Below are 17,757 nucleotides of genomic sequence, written 5' to 3' on the forward strand. Positions count from 1 at the left end.
CCGTCTCTTTAGGTCCGTGACTCAAGACACAAGAGAGTCAAGACCCGGTAGAGAGAGCCAATAAACGCAATGATTAGTGCAATAAGTGCCGTCTTCATAATCTCCTCATATCGACGCTATCAGCTGACGTTTACTTTTAGCAAATAACAAACACGACGACGGAGACCAACTCCGTGGTACGGCCGGGGCCCCGGTTGCACGCATCACAGGAGGAGAGCAAACAGGGGGGGGTTTGTTCAGATCCCGAGATCGCCCCCCCTGCATCATCATGAATATACCCAGTTTGAACATACGCAACTCCACTTCAGCACGTTCAGTCCCCGATCTTCAAACTCGGCCTGACCATCCAAGCAAAAGTGTCAGTAAGCGCCGCCCTCCCAGGGTCGATCGAATCGGATGCCCTGAGACCCCTCCGAGTGCAGCTCGAGCCAGTCGAGATAGCCAACCCACTTGTTCTCCGTAATCTCGCGCAGGTCGAAGCCCTCCTGGCCGGCGTCGACCGAGTATCCGTTGACGCTCAGGTAGCTCCCGAATTTCTTGCCCTCCTTCCAGCCGTCCCTCTTGGGCCTCCAGACCTTGGTCGGGCGTCTTTCTCCGCTCTGCGCCCCGTCCTTGGCCTCGTCCTTCGCCGCGTCACCCCCGCCGCTTTCGACTCCCATCGCCTCCAAGTCCACCTCCTCCACCTCGCCCTGGCCCATCAGGATGAAGCACCTCATCCCGCAACCCTTGCAGAAGAGGAAGTGCAGGTCCTTCTGGTAGACCGTGTAGTCGCCGAGGTCCTTGTACGGGTCGAGGGGCTTCAGCAGCAGGAAGTCGTCCGGCGACGAGGCGAGGCGCATGTGGAAGAACCCGGCCTTCTGGCAGGTCGTGCAGTTGCACCGGTAGAACTCCTGATGCGCCCGAGGTCCCTTCTCCTTCGACGGCCGCGGTGGCGGGAGGGTATGCGGGAACGTCAGGAAGACGATGTATTGCGTCTCGCCGCAGTGGCACGAGCCCTTGTATGGTCGTCTGGTTGGGGGGGCTTCCATCGTCGGGCAGACTCTTTCTCTCCTTTGTTGAATGAGTGCTGTATATCTTCTTTGCAAAGAGATTGCGGCTCTTGTATCAAGCTTCGTTGAGAAGAGGGTAACGCCCCGCGCAACCGTTGACGAGGTCTCGTTGTTTGAAGATTTGACAATCGAATCACGAAGCGGGGAAACTGCTGATGCGCGCGCGCCCTTTGCGCAACATGAAAGATGATGGACGAGCACCGTCGTCCAATGACTGACTTTTGTCAAAGACCACCCCCCTGTCTGCCTGCATGAAGTCTCGGAAGCAAAATGCGTTGCTTATGCCACCGAAGCGCCGAAGCGCTTCAGCTTCCGAGGTCTGCTGGGGCAGAAACCATGACAACTCAGTTCGCCGACAACTTGCGTAGAAAGTCCCCATTCATTAGTAACATTTTGGTCTCGAATGTAGCTGCTACCGCTAGTGTTTTCTTGCCTACCGAATTCCATCCTGGGTAATGAGACATCTCATATTCTGTCATCAGACAGACACCAACAAGGCTAAGCACAGTACCTGGTGTAAGCAGGCATCAACTAACATGTTGGCAGGAAAGGCGGAGACTGGGTGCTTCCACAGACGAGAGAGGCATAAAAGATTCATGGAACATCACTACGGTCTTGCTGAGAAGGCTCCAGCTGGAGGAGAGACAAGCGGTGCCATCAACAGGGAGGCCAACAACGAACCTCAAGCAGCTGACAAAGAACTCCGCAGGCCACAGGCGGCGATGACACGGTGGTTCAGGATAGGGTCGAATGCTCCAGCGACGACAGGACGTAGGTACCAATGATGGCTCTGTTCTTGTTAAGGAACTTGTTTTTATCCTCTTTGAGTGTTTCCATCCCCAACAGGCGTAGGGTCATACCAGAGTAGCTTCTGATTGCTTAGATGATCCCGCAATTTTCGTCCGAGACGTTTACTGGGCTAGAAGGCCGGAGGCTTCAGCCAAAAGTGTTGGTAAGAATAAGCAGTGCCGTAAACGAGGACAGGAGGTTCTAGAGACGCGGAGTGCCAGACGGAGGGTTCCTGGAGGTAAGAGACAAAGACCACGAAGCCGGGATTGGTCGGTACGCAAGGTAGAAGTCCCCTCTGACCTCCATGTGTCCTGAACCGCCGCTAGTTTAGACATCTCTGGTAAGGAGCAGAGCGTGTTGCTGGCCATACAGAGCCTGAAGCCTTGGTGACCTAAAGAAAGTACCTCGACTGAAGAAGACACAATCGTCCAGATCTACAAGCTCTATCATGATGAAGGTAGGGTTCGGTTCGGTGCCACCGGCAACAAGCCATCGATATCGTGACGTTGACTACCAATATAATAGTTTCACCAGGCGGCCGTACGGATTAGGAGGCCTACTCTTTTAAAATCTTCAAAAAGCCCCCCATTCACATGGTGAAGACGACGACATTTGAAGCTTTGAGGGAAGATGTGAGTAAAAATTCATGACTCGTTCCATGCATTTATCAAAGTCACAATTGCAAGAGTTGACGAGCCTGGGTACTTGTAGGTAAGAGGCATTATGCCGCTTTCGGCTTCTTCTTCATCATGCTGACTCGGCGGGCAGACTGAGACGAGTGAATAGACACCGCCAAGACCTGAACGCCGTTACGAAACGCCCTAATACAAAAGAGACGACAGACAGTCTAGCCAACAGCATCAAGATCGACGCAGCACAAACCCGGTATAAAGCTTCTACGACAGCCCGAGAGCTCGGAAGCCTGGCCTTCTCCCACTTCCTCACCATGGCAGCGGCCCATGCCTGTTCGAGAAGGACGCGTTCACCCCGTCGGGCCCCAACGTCGCCAGCTTGACGGCCTCGATGGACCCGAGCGACGCCTCGTCGGGGCCGTTGTAGCCGTTCATGTTGGTCGCGCAGTGGCCCGGGCAGCAGATGTTGAACTTCCACGCGCTGTCGCCCCGGAACCGCGAGGCAAAGGTCATGGCCGCGTGGTTGAGCGCCGCCTTGCTCGAGCCGTACTCCATCAGGTCCATGATGTGTATCTTGGGCTCCGGGTCCGCCCGGACGGTGAGGCTGCCGATGCCGGAGCTGACGAAGACGACGCGGCGCGTCTTGGCGGAGTTCCGGAGGAGGGGCATGAAAGCCTCGGTGACGGCGATGGAGCCGAACACGTTGGTGTCATATACGGTCGCGAGCCTTTTCCGGATCGGGTCGCCGGGGTTGCCCTCCATGATGGCGGCGTTGTTGACGAGGACGTCGAGGTGGCCGAACTTGGCCCGGACCGCCTCCACGGCGGACGCTATGCTGTCGTCGGACGTGATGTCGAGCAACAGGGGCTCGACGTTGTTGAGTCCTGCCGTTTGCAGCTCCGCCGCGGCCTTTTTGACGGCATCTGGCCGCCGTCCCGCCATGTACACGTGGTAGTCGGGGTGTTCTGAAGCCAGACGCTTGACGATTTCGTATCCGATGCCCTGGTTGGCCCCGGTGACCAGGGCGACTGTTGGATCTGCAGACTCTTTGGACATCTTGACGCTCTGCCGACTTCAATGGATGTTCGTATCAAAGTTTAGCGAGTACGTGTTGGTGATACCTCGGCGGTCCAAAATAAATCAGTCCAAGATAAGAGAGATAGAGTGAGATCCTAGAGACTGCAGAGGCTGAAGAAGCAGAGAGAGAGAGCCGGGGGGAACTGCCCTGGTTATTGAGCAGGGCTGCCGAGGAGCATATCACACCCCATCAATGCAGAAACTCTGCCGTTGACGTAAATGACCCATAGCCACTGGCCTTTGACCAGCCGCGTCCACAGCCGGGACTGCAGGAAGGTCAGTCCACAAACGCAAATCGCCGGCCATAATCAAAACGGGAAGAAAAACCCTGGGACAGCGTGCGGGAGGGAGTCTGAAGGTTGAGACGAAAACAACGTTTCCGCCAATCTCAATGCACGGAAGCATTCAGCACGCTCTAAAACAGAAAGGCTCGTCCTTCTTAAGGTACAGGTATTTCTTGATTACTAGCATGCTCTGAGTTTGGAGGCATAAAGAGCTGACAAGAGGCTGAAACGGGGACCACGGATATCTTTGCTTGTTCATTCCCGCCGTTCTGTTTTGCCTGACTTATGTAACAATTTCGATGCCAACTTTAGATTCTCAACGGCAATCCAAAGAAAGAGCCAAGCGCATTTTGCCGCAAGTCACACAAGTCAGATATAGCCAGCAAGCACAACAAGACATTACGACTAGAAAAGGGAAGCCATCCGCCAAGTTTCTCGTCTCTAGGGTCCGAATCGCTAAATGTCCATCCACATCACGGGAGTTTATGTTATTAGTGTTTTCGGGTTGAACCCTTGTTGCTTGCGTCTCTGGAGCCCTAAACCTCGTCAACAAAGTTCTTGTCGCTGCCAGAGTCAAAATTTCCTAAGTCCCCGTCACCTAAGGTTGCAAGTAATCCCTACTCAGTTCAGATCTTTGTTGCTGTTGTTTTCGTCCAATCCGGGTTGCCCCCGCTCTTGTCGCCCCAATCCGTCACCAGAGTCCGCGTCGTTGCTGGAGCCTTTGCTGCCAGTCGGCCTCCAAAAAGGAGACATCTCCGTCTAGCTTTAGGCGGCAAAAGAATGGGCCCTAACCAGGATTCGAACCTGAGGCCTCACCATAGACTGCTGGTTCGCGCTTTCGGGGGGGGGGGGGGGGGGGGGGTGGTCTGTGGACCTGCTCAGTGCATTATGTAATCAACACCAGTCAATGCTTCACGTACCTTGGGTTAATAATACCAACCCAACCTGCATGATTGTTCGTTTTGCTGCTGAAAATGGCCAATTTCTGATGGGCTTAAATGCGCATGCAATTAGTTTATTACCTACTGCCTAGCTGTATTCGCTGCGCTGCCTCCCTTTACTCTTACTTACCTCCCCCCTGATGAGGGCCGGGGTGCGCTACGTGGTCCGGAGCGTGTAGCGAACACGCGAGAGAGAGAGAGAGAGAGAGAGAGAGAGAGACTACGGTCTTGAGGCTTGGACGTACATCGACGGGAGGGACACGAATCGGGTCGCCAAAAGTGTATATCACCATGTTCCCCTGCTGTGCTATTGATTGCTGCTATATTTGCCATGTTCTGCGTTGAAAGTGCACTGCATCTAAATGAAGTGCATCCTGTGTATGTAATTCTTGGCATCGTCTGCCCTCAGCATCCTGCAAGCTCTCCCTACGCATTTTGAAATGCAGCAGCCTCTTTGCTGCCAGTGGTAGATGCAGAAAAAAAGAGCAAAACTAAATAAGAAAGAAAAGAGGAAAGATCTATGCAAAGCCAGGCAGGAAAAGGGCGAAATAGCAAAATCAAAAGCAGAAGCAAAAGTAAAAAGCAGAAGCAAAAGCAGAAGCAAAAGCAGAAGCAAAAGCAGAAGCAAAAGCAGAAGCAAAAGATAACCCCCTCGGGCCCCTCCCCGTCCATTCCTCCAAAGACCAGAGGACAAACTTGCAATGCTGCTCCTGTCCTGCTGCGCTCAAGATCTCAAAGATGTCCGCATATCCTCCTGGCCAAATGTGCCTGGCGTCTACTTGCGCGCCGCTCTCTTCTTCTTCTTCTGCGCCAACCGGATCTTCAGGCGGTTGGCTCGCTCCTCGGCTTCGCGAACTGCTTTGGCCAAACCTTCTTCGTCGCTTTCGCCTGGACTGTCGAACTCTGTGTCCTTGCCGTCCGTGTCCTTTTTGCCTGTGCCATTGTTGTCAGTGTCATTATCGCTCGCGGCTTGGAGGGCGGCTTGGAGCTCAACATCCGCGGCGGCAGCGACTTCTGCGGCTTGGGCTGCGGCGGCGGCAGCTTCTGCAGCGGCGGCTTGGGCTGCGGTGGCGATGGCTTCTGCGTCGGCGGCGGCTTGGGCTGCGGCGGCGGCTTTTGCGGCGGCGGCGGCTTGGGCTGCGGCGGCGGCTTCTGCGGCGGCGGCTTCTTTGGCAGCGGCTTCTTTGGCAGAGGTGGCTGCTGCGGTTGCGGTGGCGGCGGCTGCGGTGGCGGCGGCTGCTTTTGCTCCTCTTCCTCTGGAGCGATTTGGGCCTCGAGAGCCTCCTGAACTTTCTGCGGCAGCGGAGGCTGCTGCTGCTGCGGCGGCGGCTTCTTCTGCGGCAGCGGCTTCTTCTTTGGCAGCTTCTTCTTTGGCAGCGGCCTCTTTGGCAGCGGCCTCTTTGGCAGCGGCGGCAGCGGCGGCGGCGGCAGCGGCGGCGGCGGCTGCTTCTGCTCCTCCTCCTCCCGAGCCTTCAGCTCCTTCAGCGCCTTCAGCGCCTTCCGAACCTTCTGATTCAGACGGGCTCCCGCCGCGAGGGAAAGCTTCTTCCATCCATCTCTTAAAGCGCCGCTCTTTGGCCTCCATCCATATTTTCCCAGCCTGCATACGTGTTAGTTGGTAACCGCCTATGGGTAGCATGCGCAATATAATGCCTACCGGTGTCTTGGCCCATTCCGTTAGGGTATGAGCTACAGCGGCGAGCTTGTAGCGGAAGTAAGATGCGGTCTCTTTAGGCATGGCTGATGATGCTGCGGGTCATAGCCCTTTTGCGTCCTATTTTCTTCAAAATATCGTATTTCTCGTAAATGCTGAAGCGAATGGCGATATTATAAGAGGAAAAGCCTCTCTGGCGGTGATATCCTGGCTGTATTCTGTATTCCACAGAGAGGATGAGAGGAAACGGCGACGGACGGCCACAGAGCTGCTCGATATCTAGTGGTGAAAGGTGAAAGAAAGAGGAAGGCAGAAGTAGACTGGGTTAAGAGGCCTTGCCGTTGGTAGACTACCGTTCTAGGGAGGCGCGCAGACGCCCTTGCTGGATTTATCACGGGTGGTTGCTGTAAAGGATGACAACGTTTGAATTTGGAAGGAACCCAGGCCATGTCTTCTTACCTTGCTATTCCACATGGCTTCGTTTTCTTGTTCCAATATCCATCTCCCTCTAAGACCCTCGCGAGATCTCTATCTTGCACCTTGTCTCTTCGAGCAGCACAACCATCGGTGCCCCTATTCCCAACACCAACGACATTGGCGACCTATCCATCCCCGGCCTGGCTGCTAGGACTCCCGCGCCACATCTAGAGACCAAGGACCATAGCCCTTTCGTTGTTGTATGCTGTCAGTTTGGCATCAAGGAGGTCGACCCCCCGCCGTAGAATAAGTGTCTCTTCCGCACCGCCCTCTCTTTCGCCTGTCCTGAACCCATCCCAGAGACACGGAATAAAGGCCTCTACCATTTTGCCTCCCCTCCTCATCTGTTTCCCCGAGGAAAACCAGGTTGCATCCGGAGAGACCTCTGCTCCTTTGCACCCCATCCCGCGATCTATCCCCTCACATGCCATCGGCTTGGTGTCTTCTCGGTTTCGATCACAATGCCGCCTGGCCCCAAGGAGAAGGTGGGTCTGCCGAACCCTGAGCTGGACGTCACCAAGACCCTCATGTGGTGCCGACCTCGTGATCCGGCGATGCTTAGCGTGCCGGACCAACTCCAGCTGAACAACATGGAGGTGCTCTCCTCCATGCTTAATTTTACCATCCGACTTCTCTTGCGTCAAGAGCAGAGGCTCGCAACGTCCAACAGGTAACGTACCTGACACTTTGCCTGCTGTATTTACAAGCTGACATGACCTTCAGCATCAAAAAGGGAATGGCCAAGGCGTCCAAGAAGGCCAGCCGAGACGACGCCGATACGGAGGACGATGACGAGGAAGAAGGTGACGAGGACGCCGAGCTCCTTCGTGGCCCATACAAAGACGTCTTGTACAAGATTTACACGGCCTGGATCGTCGAATCCAAAAAAACACCCTATGTCCGCCAGGGCGGGACGGACAATTTGCAGAAAGACTGCGAGGCCTTTCGTGCCTTGTTTGTTAACAAGAGCTGGTCCACGCTGTCGGGACAGTGGTCTGTAGACGGTTAGCTGCATCCTCTTTGCCTCTCCTTCTCAAAGTGCTATGGTCTTTGACTAACTTAGCTGTAGAAGCGATGACCCTTGCTATGGTCAATGTTTTGGATCACCACCTGGAGGCGATCTACATGGACCTTGGACGGAAGTATCGGGAAGAGAACCCCCCTGCTGCACGCACTGCCAAAGGCGCTCGGCAAACCCGCGACGACGACGACGACGACGATGACTACCTTGGGGACAGCCAAGGTACTCCGGTCTCCTCCAAGGCCAAAAGGCCTAAGACCTCTGGTCACGGAAAGAAGAAACGTTCGCCGACCCCCGACCGAGGGGCCGAGGCTTCTGGCAGCGGCGGCACCGCAACTGGTGTAGAGATAGCGCAGGGCGCCCAGAAGAGACAGAAGACCCAGAAGTCCATTACCAGCGCAGGTCAATCTGGCCGTCGGGCAAAGTAACATAGCTGTGCAGGGAAGGGGGAGCTGGTCCAATTTATCGCGAGAGAGGGTGGTTGTGATGTGACGCATTGTGCTCTGGTGTGTTTGGGGAGGGGGGCGAAGCATTGCTTTCTGTTTGTTGCAATCCTAGCATCGTCATTCGAAACTTGTGTAAGATATAAGCCTATGGCCGGATTCGTGCTGCATGGCTGTGGCGTTATTTGAAAATTGTTAGAAGAAGAAGAAGAAGAAGAAGAAGAAGAAGAAGAAAGAGAGTTATTTTCAACTTACGCTTCATGTCTAAGGGCTATAGCCTTCTGAAGCCCTCATGCAGAGAATAATCTGTGGCCTGCAAAGACGACCATCTACCTTACTGGCGCAGCTATCACGCAGTAGGTACCCTATTTATAAAACTCGTCGTGTTCTCTGTCTATTGAGTACCTAAAGATACGTGACAAAGTCAAGCAGGTCCACGAATATCGGCCACCTAATGCTCACCCAGCCCTGCACGTTGACTATGCCTCTATTCCCCAGCTCACCTACAATGTCAATCCTGTGTCAGCCCACTCCGTGAACTCGAAATTCGGACCGCCTTCGTCGTCAATGTAGTAAGAATCCATTCCGTCCCACGCAGTGGCGTAGGTGTCTTGGTCTTCCCTCACCAGTCTCTTGGCGATTCCGTTGATGACCTTGGCCTTCTGGTGTGAGCAAGAGCGGATATACAACTCCATGGCGGAATTGCTGGATATGATGGTCCAAACGTGGACTATCTCCTTTTGGCCTTGCCGGTAACATCTGGAGATGGCCTGGAGTTCGACGGCCCTTGTCCACTGGGGCTCACACATGATTACGTGGTTTGCCGCCGTCAGGGTGAGGCCCACGCCTCCAGCACCGATGGTCATAAGGACGATAACCGGACCGTTTCCATTCTGGACTTCGTGTCGGACGTTGTCTCTCAGCTGCTGCGATCTGGTCCCATCGAAGCGCAGGATTCTGGGCTGAAGGTCATCGTCCTTCTGGTGGACCTCCGTCGTCGACACAGCCTTTTCGATGATGTCCAGGACGCGTACGAATCTCGAGAAGACCAGTACCTTGACGTCGGGTTTGCTCTCCGATTCGTAGATGGTCTTGAGAGTTTGTAAGACTGCCTTGATGCGCGGCTCTTCGAGGTACAAGGAGGGGTCTGCCCCCTCAAGCTTTTCGAGCCAGGCGTTCCTTCGCATTCCGCGGCGGCCCGTCGTCTGCTCGGCGTAGTAGTCTTCATTGCCCATGTTATCCAGAGCGTCATTCTCTCCGCCAGACTCGTCCGCCACCTCTTTATCTTCGTCAGCCTCTTCGGGCTGTCCGGGCACGTAGTTAACGTCGCCTGGATCATCACCATCTTCTGTGACCGCTTGCTCCTTGGATCTCGGCTCACAGCTTTGTACCCACTGGAGCAGAGTTTCAGGGCTTGCGTCCTCGGCGGCTATGCCCTTCCGTTCCAGCCACTTACTGAACGCCGTGGTGTCGATGGGTTGTGCCGAATCGCGACCCAGGAGTTCTGAGACCGAGGCTAGTTCCGCTTCAGTGCATTTACAGAGAGCCAAGTTGATGCTTGTGCCGGTATACGGTTTCTCTTCTCCGGGTCCCATGCGGGCAAGTCGATAAAACTTTTCGGCGAGCGATGCGACGATGAATACCCTCTCCTGAGGGAGCGGTGCATCGACCTTGTGTTCTTCCAGGCCCGACAGCTCCATGACACTCTGAGGACGTGCGACTACAATCGAATCGAGAAAAGAGATAAGCCCTTCGGTGTCGCATGTGGCCGATATTTTTTTTCCTTGCATTTTTCCAAAGCAACTGACGAAGTCCTTGAAAGAGCTGAATGGGTTTCTGGGCAGGTACTCGACGAGGCCATAGATGTCATGCCAGCGGTTGGGCATAAACGTTCCACTGAGAGCGAGGAAGGTGTCGTATTTGAGCATCAACGCCGCCTTATGCATCTCTCCGGTGTGGTTCTTGACTGTATGCGCCTCGTCCATAATCAGCAACGGAATGGTAGCTCCCCACAGCTGCATGGGGGTGGAGTTGATGGCGTGCGTGACTCGTTGAGGGGTCATCTGCGAGGTCTGAAGACCTGTGGCCTTTGCTGAGTCTTTTCCTCCTATATGCATTACAAAACTCGTGGTTTCGGCCACGCCGAGCTGTTGCTCCCGGTTCATCAACCAATGGTAACTGGTGATGATGAAGTCGATCTTCTCGCTGAGAATGCGGTCGGTAAGAGTGTGGTTGTCGCTAAGAACGAGCACCTTTGGCTGGCGATCCTGCGACGAAACACGTTAACAGACTGTTACTAGATTCCTAGAGAACGCCACGCTGGAAATCTCTTACCTTCTTGAAGTGAAACTTGAGTTCGTCTTGCCACGTCGAGTGAACCCCCTTGGGAGCCAGGATAACCACGGGTCCTTTGTAGGGCTCATTAGGACTTCGGAGACCAACAGCTATCGCTGTCAACGTCTTCCCAAGGCCCATACCATCGCCCAGAATGCCGCCCCTGTGAGGGCCTCTCAGCATCTCTCGGAGTATTGAGACACCGACAAGCTGCCAGGGCCTAAGCTCTGTGGAAAGATCCTCGAAATCGGTGGATGAGAGGGTTTTCTTGTGTTTGCGAATCCACACCTATTAGAACTTCGTAAGCAAGCTAGAGACATCAAAGAGACGAGAGTTTAATGTACATACGCCCAATGCGACGCTTTTCAGGGCACGCCTTTGGATGAAGCCGTCCGGGCCTACGGGGACCAATTCCTCCGGACCTTTCGGGGCTGACTGTGACACAGCGCTCGAAGACCTATCGTCGTCCCCTTCTTCCTCGCTGCTGCCGTCGCTCTCATCACTCTCATCTTCCTTATCTTCATCATCTTGCTCCTCCTTATCGTCCTCATTCTCATCGTCCGCGTCGTCCGCGTCTCTTTGATCGGGTTGGTTGGGCCTACCTGAGGGTCGTAGTTCAAAGGGTACGTTTTTCAAGGTCCATCCTACCGCGTAGTCGGGGTTCTCGATGTCTTCGCGGTCCGGATTAGTTTCGTATGAGGTTGGAAACTTAACGTGTCGTCCATCCTTCAGTTTGGAGGAGACATGTTTGAAGAAACGGCGCATCTGACACTTCCACTCGTTCTCAATGGCATCAAGCTCGCCTGGAGAAACAGGCAACTTGTTCCTGCTGTCAGAATCGAAGGTGTTTGACCATAGGCCTTTTGACTCTGCTTCCACTCGGAGTGCATGGCGGATGGCGCGCGTCTCGGGCGACAAGTTCTCCTTGGTGGCGGTGTCGTAGAGAACCATGTCGTCCAGGCAATTCTCGAGTTCAGCCATCTGGGCGTCGACAATGGCCTGGCCGTCTCCCGATTTCGCTTGACTGTAATGGTCCATCAATCTGCGAAGTTCGACTGCCGCGTGATGAACTCGCTTCACATGACCGTCATGAGTCTTGATAGCGCTGTTGAGAGTCCCCGCCTTGGGCCTCTTTCGGGCCTCTTCCCTGAGTACGCGTGCTCTTTTTCTGCCGATCATGACTGTAGTAGGTGGAAAAGACCTATGCCCAAAGAGTCGTTTGGTCACGAGGAGCCCGGGCTGCGGATATTTGACGGGAGACCGAGGGCGGATGTTGCGGACACTTTCTCTTCTTACTGCTGAGAATCGAGCTGGGAGGAATAAGAGGGGTTCAGAATGAAATGGGAGGATGAAAATGATAAATTTGTTGACGGATGAGTTGAAAGAAAGAGTGAATGCGAGAAGTGAGTTGGTAGCAAAGGGGAAGTGAGTAGGAAGACGCGTGAGGTAATAGGAGGACTGCTTGGAATAAACCTCGCTTAACCAAAAAATAATTCTGAGAGCGCCTTAAAATATTTTTTTTGGAGGAATTTCTGGCACCTTCTCTATTGTTGATTTAGACTCTTTAGGAAGGAGCTAAGGAGGTTGTGTTGTTCAATCAAGTCCCCAAAGTTGGACTTCATACCGCTCTTTTCTCACCTGCATTCCACTTCAAGTTCAACTCTTCTACACACCATACCACGCGTCTCGCGGCTGATGACTCAAGCCGATCCCCTATCGCGATTTACCCAACGCACCTCAAGGTAGTAAGCCCTTTCATTTCTTGTTGCATTCTCTCTTAAACAAATTGTAAGTCCTCTATTCTACTTGGGATAGATACTAACATACGCCTAGGTCTCCAGTCTAGAAACAGCACAGCACTTCGGTATGGCCTCTTCTAGCAAGAACCCTGGTGACGCGAGCCACGACGACAGACTCATGTTCTACTACACATTGGGAAACAAGGCCTTCGATGACGAGATCGGTCCCAAGGACCATTTTCAGATTGTTTTCTACCGTGGCGAAGCTGGGAAGGTGCAGAAGACCAGCAACGCTAAAGCCAAGGGCAAGGGCAAGGCTATTGCGACCGACGACAAAGAGACCGACGAACAGCTCCTTGAACGCTTTGGACAGTTTCGAGGAAGCTTCGGCGTCTCGATCAAGACTTCTGACTTCAACGTCAAAATAAGCAAACAGGCCATCCTCCCACTCGACCTACAAGATGCAATCAAGAACAACGAAAAGCTCCTCGTCTTAGTTGGCTACTACATCATCAACGCCGACGTCAATGATGGTCCAAAGGGTTCTATCACCAACACCAGGCACAGGCCTCAAAAGCCAGGTGACTTTGACGTCAACAATATCTATCATGTCGGGTACAAGATGGGTGTATCTGGAAAGGGCAAGGACGCATTTGCTCTCGTCAACCCGGATGAGACCGGCCTTTGTGAAATCGCGAAGGTGCCTCAAGGCAGCGCCAACGTCTTCTTCGCAAGCAACTTTATCGACGTGGACACCGGCAACAAGAAGCATCGCAAGCAAAACTTGGGCCATTCCATCAGTTCTTTCACAGATCCCCAGAAGATGTTCAGTCAGGCCCGAGACACCTTCAAGCAGGCAACTCGACCTTTTGGTCAGCCGGCACAGAATCGCCTGTACGAGCCGATGAGAGCAGAGGATATGGCGCTCAAGGCCCATCTTCTTAACCTGAAGGCAAGATTGGGCAATCTCGACCCTCAGAAAGATCACCATGCCATCTCGTTCTTGATAAAACACCTGGAGCAGGTTGGAATCAACGACCCAGGAACCCAGAAGAACGAGCACCTTGTTCGTCTCATCTGCATTGACGAGGACTTTGAACGCATCCACGCCCAGGGTGCAATTCAGGAAGCAAAGGTAAGTCAAATGAACTATGGCCTTTTGTTATTACTAGGCTGTGTTAGTAACAGATTCTAGGATCTCTGGCCCAACTTATTCGAGATACAAAGTGCTAAGCCCCTTGACACTGAGTTGATGTTCCGGATCGGCTCTGCTCTTAGACACGGTACTATGAAGCACACCGTCATCGTGGAGTATACATTCCTCAACACTTTCCTGGGTCTTGTGGTCCTGATGGATCCTAAGGGAGAGGAAAGAGACGTGCCTGACATTGGGGAGTCCTGGCTGAAGTACGTGCGACATGTCTACGAGTCCACCTTGAAACTGCAATGGCAGGCGCCTGCCAACAGCAGCAAAGACAACAAGGAAATTCAGCGAGACGCCACACTCGAGTCTATCAAGCTAGCCCTTCAGTCTCTTTCCAGCATGACGCGCCGCGCAGGAGAGTCCATCTCACAGCACGCCGTTCGGGCTTTCAAGCTGAAGACAATTCCTCCCCGTATGGCCACAGAGGATGCACTGTTTGGCCTCACCAACAGCAATGACTATGGCGCTGTCCGTTTCTGTGCTCTTGCCATTTGGAGGAACATTGCGGATGAGTTTGGGGAGGTGTATAGCGGCCCCATTCTTACAGGAATCACAGAGGTGGAGGAGCGCCTCGAGGCCTACATCCAGAGGCAGGCAGACGCCGAGGGCACTATGGAAGCCGAGGCATAGACCATTAGTTGCGGCAGCGGACATTTGGCTAGAGACGACTAGACTCTATGTCTTATAGGACCACGTCGTCACGGACACAAGCCAGGTGTGGCATGTTAGAGTTATTCATCAAGATGAGTTTAGAGACAGGAATAGCAAAATGGTTCTCTAAAATGTGTGTAGTGAATAGGCTCTATCGGTCTCTCGAAATGTCTGGCTTGACATGCTGGACATAAACATCTTGGCAGTGTGGTTGGCCAACTCGGGCCCGCATCTGCCTGCAGCAGTGCAGAGCTTTCTAGCGCTCACGGGTGTGCCACGCGATGAATGCAGCAGAGGAAGGCAATCCTTTTTCTTTCAAACTGCAAAATAAAGCTAAGTATACATCTCCTCTCTGTACTAAAACTACATAGTTCTGGGTCTACAACTTGCTTCTCCTCCACGGCAGTCAATTATTTTCTTCTCATCAGCTGGTCTTTGATTCGAAGACCGTCCTGGGGCATGTTGCCTTCTGCTCCAGGGGGAAGGACAGACTCCACTATATCCACATGTTGCTCAAAAAGATTCTGCTGAGCGGTCGATTGCATTGACGTAAGGGATGTGCTGAGTGGGATAAGTTCAATGAGCGATGATGCATTGCCAGGTGTCATACAAGGCGAAAGTATGTCGCCAACAGGCGTCATTGGAAGGGCAAACCCCATTTGAGGGTGTAAGCCTGGGTATGGTCTGGAAGGGCCCCCAAGGACCACGTGGGGGTTGCCTGGGAAGTCGCAAGACTCGTGGAGTTCCTCTAGCTTCTCGAAAACAAGGCCTCTTTTCTTGAGCGTGTGCAACCTCTCGTACTGGCGGTATCGCTTGAGCTCCTGGTTACCTCGGAAGTCTTCGTTATTCCATCCCAACTCCTGCTTCAAATTGGCGTGCTCCTGACACCGAGACGGGGTAGACCACGTGGGATTTCCCTCGATGGTCTCGTCAGTGGACTGGTCCATATGCTGTACAAGGTTGCTCATGGTGGTGAACTGTGCCATGGCGAATTCTGCAGGCGCAATAGCGACGCAAATCTCGCAACAGAAGCCCTGAGTGCCGTTCTTCGCCCTTACGGCCTTAGCCCTTCGTTCCCAGGTAGAGAAGCCGGTGTGGAACTTTGTATTCTGGTGAATGCTTAATTTGGCTTTTGAAGGCCACGTCCGATCCTTCAGCTCCTGAGACACTGTATCATCGTCTTGACAGAGCTGACAAAAGAGCTCAGGTGTTTCGGTGATACTGTCCTGGTCGAGCAGCATCTCCAAGACATGCTTAACGGCATCGCCATATGGGATCTCTGCCGCCACGTCGCCGTAGTTGACTTCCTCAACGATGCTCTGGATACGACCGTCCCTCACAAACAGCTCTTCGGCATCAGGCTCTGGTTGGCAGTCTTGATCTCCTGACTCCCGAGACAGATCCTCGTCAGGGTCCGGTCCAGAGGTGTCCATCAGCGAGAAAGTCCTTAGGCCTTGTGCTGCAATTGCGTCGGCCGCTCGTCGAACAAGTTGTTGGGTAAACATATCCATTCTGTTGACGATATCCTGCTTGCGCTTCTCGATGTCTCCGGTTGTGATTTTTACAGCATGTTCCTCTTCGATTTGGTTTCTGGCGGCGTCTAGGGCTATGCGTCTCAAACACCTCTTTCTGTTCTTGATCTCTGACGATCGACTCAACGTCGGAATAACGTCGTCGGTGAACAGTAGCCTGTGAAAGAGTGCGTCTGCAGCGGGATTTACAAACTTGGCAATGGTTTCGGCGTCGAGGCGTGTGAGTGCATTGGCATTCCGTATCGCTAAGAGCTCATCCTGGCGCTGGTTGGTGTCTTCTCCAAGCCCTACGGCTGTGAGGTCAATGCCCTGGCGCATATCAAGGTAGCATCTCTCTAATATTCGGCTCTCAGAGTCGTGCCCCATGACTTGGCGGGCAACTTCGGTTCCGTATGCCTCGTATAGGCTCCCAGCAGCCGATCGTCGGAGGGAGTAGAACGTAATCCCGGCGTCGACGCTGTAACCAGCACTAGTCGCTCGCTTGGTCAAGTACTCAGACAAGCTCTTCGATTGTGCAGCCTTGTCAGAAGACACGCCAAGGCCCCTTTGAGTTCCGGCCAAAACGATAGGCTTGTCGAAGAATGCGGGCTCGATGTCGATATTGAGGCTCTGACCTGACAGAAGCTCGTCCACAGTCTGAATGCCAACAAGGGCCTTACGCCTTAGAGCTATGACTAACAGGCGGATAACAGGCGCGAATGCAAGGTTTGCCTGATGCATGGCAGACTTAAAATGACTAAAAGAGCATAGGCCATCTGTCAGCTCTACATGACGATCGTCAGGAGGTGGAGGCAGAGGTGCTTACAAGTCCATGGTGAAGCTCTTTGATCCCTTAGGCAGGGTTGTCGTGCCAGACTCGATGTTTTTAAGGTAGGTGGTATCTTTAAGGTTGCGGATCGAAATGGTTAGGTCGAACTCGTAAGGCGCTGCCCCTCGAGAGATCTTGACGTCACGCCATGCTAGATATGGAGGGCCGCCGTTCAAGGTTTTGGGGAGGTCGTCAACGTGTGCATGGGGTGAGCCGATTGAACCAGGCCGAAGGGCACAGCATCGCGCAAGGAGCCATGCAAAGTGGTGGCCCTCTGCTAGAGGGTAACAAGGGGTTGAGGCTGTGTCTGTGTCGATCAATTGAATGACCTCTGGGTAAGTCAGAATTGACTTCTTTTCGACACGGCTTTGGAAGATGTTTAGATGCTTGGCCATGAATCGGGACGCCTCGCGTAGACTTTTCCTTAGAAGGCCTGCAGGAAACTGGTTGACTACACAGGTAAAATGAGCTATGCCCTTCCTATCCTTTGACAAAAGAAATATGCCATACGTACCTGGGTCATTTCTGAACTGATAGACGGCCCAGAAGACAAGAACATCGCATACTTGACAGAGGTAATGGTATGATACATGCTTGTGCTTGCTCGAACGCGGTTGTGTCTCTGTAGCTAGAAACATGAAAAATGTCCGCATACGGTCAATCAGCTCGTCCCATTGTCGAGCAGGTGTTGGGTGCGGGAAGCAGATAGAATCTACAACATCTTGTGGTGCGTCATCTGGGATGTTGTTGGCGAACTTGGCGAACTCTCTGTATTGATGAAGAATACGGTCTTGTCTCTTTTGCGTCGAGGCAGCGTGAAATCGGAAACCTCGAGCATCTTCATGGAGCTTGGCGGCGATTGCTGTGACGGATTGAAGACGTTCCCGCAAGTCTGCGTCCTGCTTGGCCTTAGAGAAGCTGTCGAGAAGCGTTTTGCCTCTAGGCTGACGAGCTGCCATTCGTGCAAAAGGCCTATAGCCTCCCCTAATTGCTGAAGAGAGGGTGGTGGAAAAGGGCTATGGTTCCTGTGGCTGCTGAAAGAAACAGGGCTTCTTCGAAAGTGGGTGGCGTGCAACGTTGTCGGAGTGAAGATGGACAAGGGTCCAGGGCCATCCGGCTAAC

General features: G+C 53.4%; 5 protein-coding genes across 5 annotated transcripts; 1 reads left to right on the forward strand and 4 right to left on the reverse strand.

Moving 5' to 3' along the window:
- Positions 1-76: 76 nt before the first annotated feature.
- CDEST_08724 (Putative CENP-V/GFA domain, Mss4-like superfamily protein) lies at positions 77-1,192 on the reverse strand. The gene has a single exon (XM_062924883.1). It carries the CDS (start codon positions 1,026-1,028, stop codon positions 360-362), a length of 669 nt encoding a protein of 222 aa, XP_062780934.1. The 5' UTR covers positions 1,029-1,192; the 3' UTR covers positions 77-359.
- Positions 1,193-2,779: 1,587 nt separating this feature from the next.
- CDEST_08725 (Putative short-chain dehydrogenase/reductase SDR, NAD(P)-binding domain superfamily) lies at positions 2,780-3,526 on the reverse strand (the record flags this gene model as incomplete). The annotated part of the gene is made up of 1 exon (XM_062924884.1): positions 2,780-3,526. One exon carries the CDS (start codon positions 3,524-3,526, stop codon positions 2,780-2,782), a length of 747 nt encoding a protein of 248 aa, XP_062780935.1.
- A 5,344-nt stretch (positions 3,527-8,870) lies between these two features.
- On the reverse strand, positions 8,871-11,466 carry CDEST_08726 (Putative helicase, P-loop containing nucleoside triphosphate hydrolase, SNF2-like domain superfamily; the record flags this gene model as incomplete). The annotated part of the gene is made up of 3 exons (XM_062924885.1): positions 8,871-10,634; positions 10,702-10,989; positions 11,050-11,466. The coding sequence occupies 3 exons, from the start codon at positions 11,464-11,466 to the stop codon at positions 8,871-8,873; spliced, it is 2,469 nt and encodes an 822-aa protein (XP_062780936.1).
- A 1,101-nt stretch (positions 11,467-12,567) lies between these two features.
- CDEST_08727 (uncharacterized protein) lies at positions 12,568-14,274 on the forward strand (the record flags this gene model as incomplete). Its single annotated transcript, XM_062924886.1, has 2 exons — positions 12,568-13,575; positions 13,636-14,274. The coding sequence occupies 2 exons, from the start codon at positions 12,568-12,570 to the stop codon at positions 14,272-14,274; spliced, it is 1,647 nt and encodes a 548-aa protein (XP_062780937.1).
- Positions 14,275-14,705: 431 nt separating this feature from the next.
- Positions 14,706-17,594, reverse strand: CDEST_08728 (uncharacterized protein; the record flags this gene model as incomplete). Its single annotated transcript, XM_062924887.1, has 4 exons — positions 14,706-16,563; positions 16,633-16,909; positions 17,150-17,200; positions 17,291-17,594. 4 exons carry the CDS (start codon positions 17,592-17,594, stop codon positions 14,706-14,708), a joined length of 2,490 nt encoding a protein of 829 aa, XP_062780938.1.
- Positions 17,595-17,757: the final 163 nt, after the last annotated feature.

Source organism: Colletotrichum destructivum, chromosome 5 (assembly GCF_034447905.1).
Source record: "Colletotrichum destructivum chromosome 5, complete sequence".
NCBI classification, from domain to species: Eukaryota; Fungi; Ascomycota; class Sordariomycetes; order Glomerellales; family Glomerellaceae; genus Colletotrichum; species Colletotrichum destructivum.

Bases quoted from the DNA above. Each gene is read 5' to 3' on its own strand.
- CDEST_08724 (XM_062924883.1), bottom strand. From the start codon at position 1,028: ATGGAAGCCCCCCCAACCAGACGACCATACAAGGGCTCGTGCCACTGC.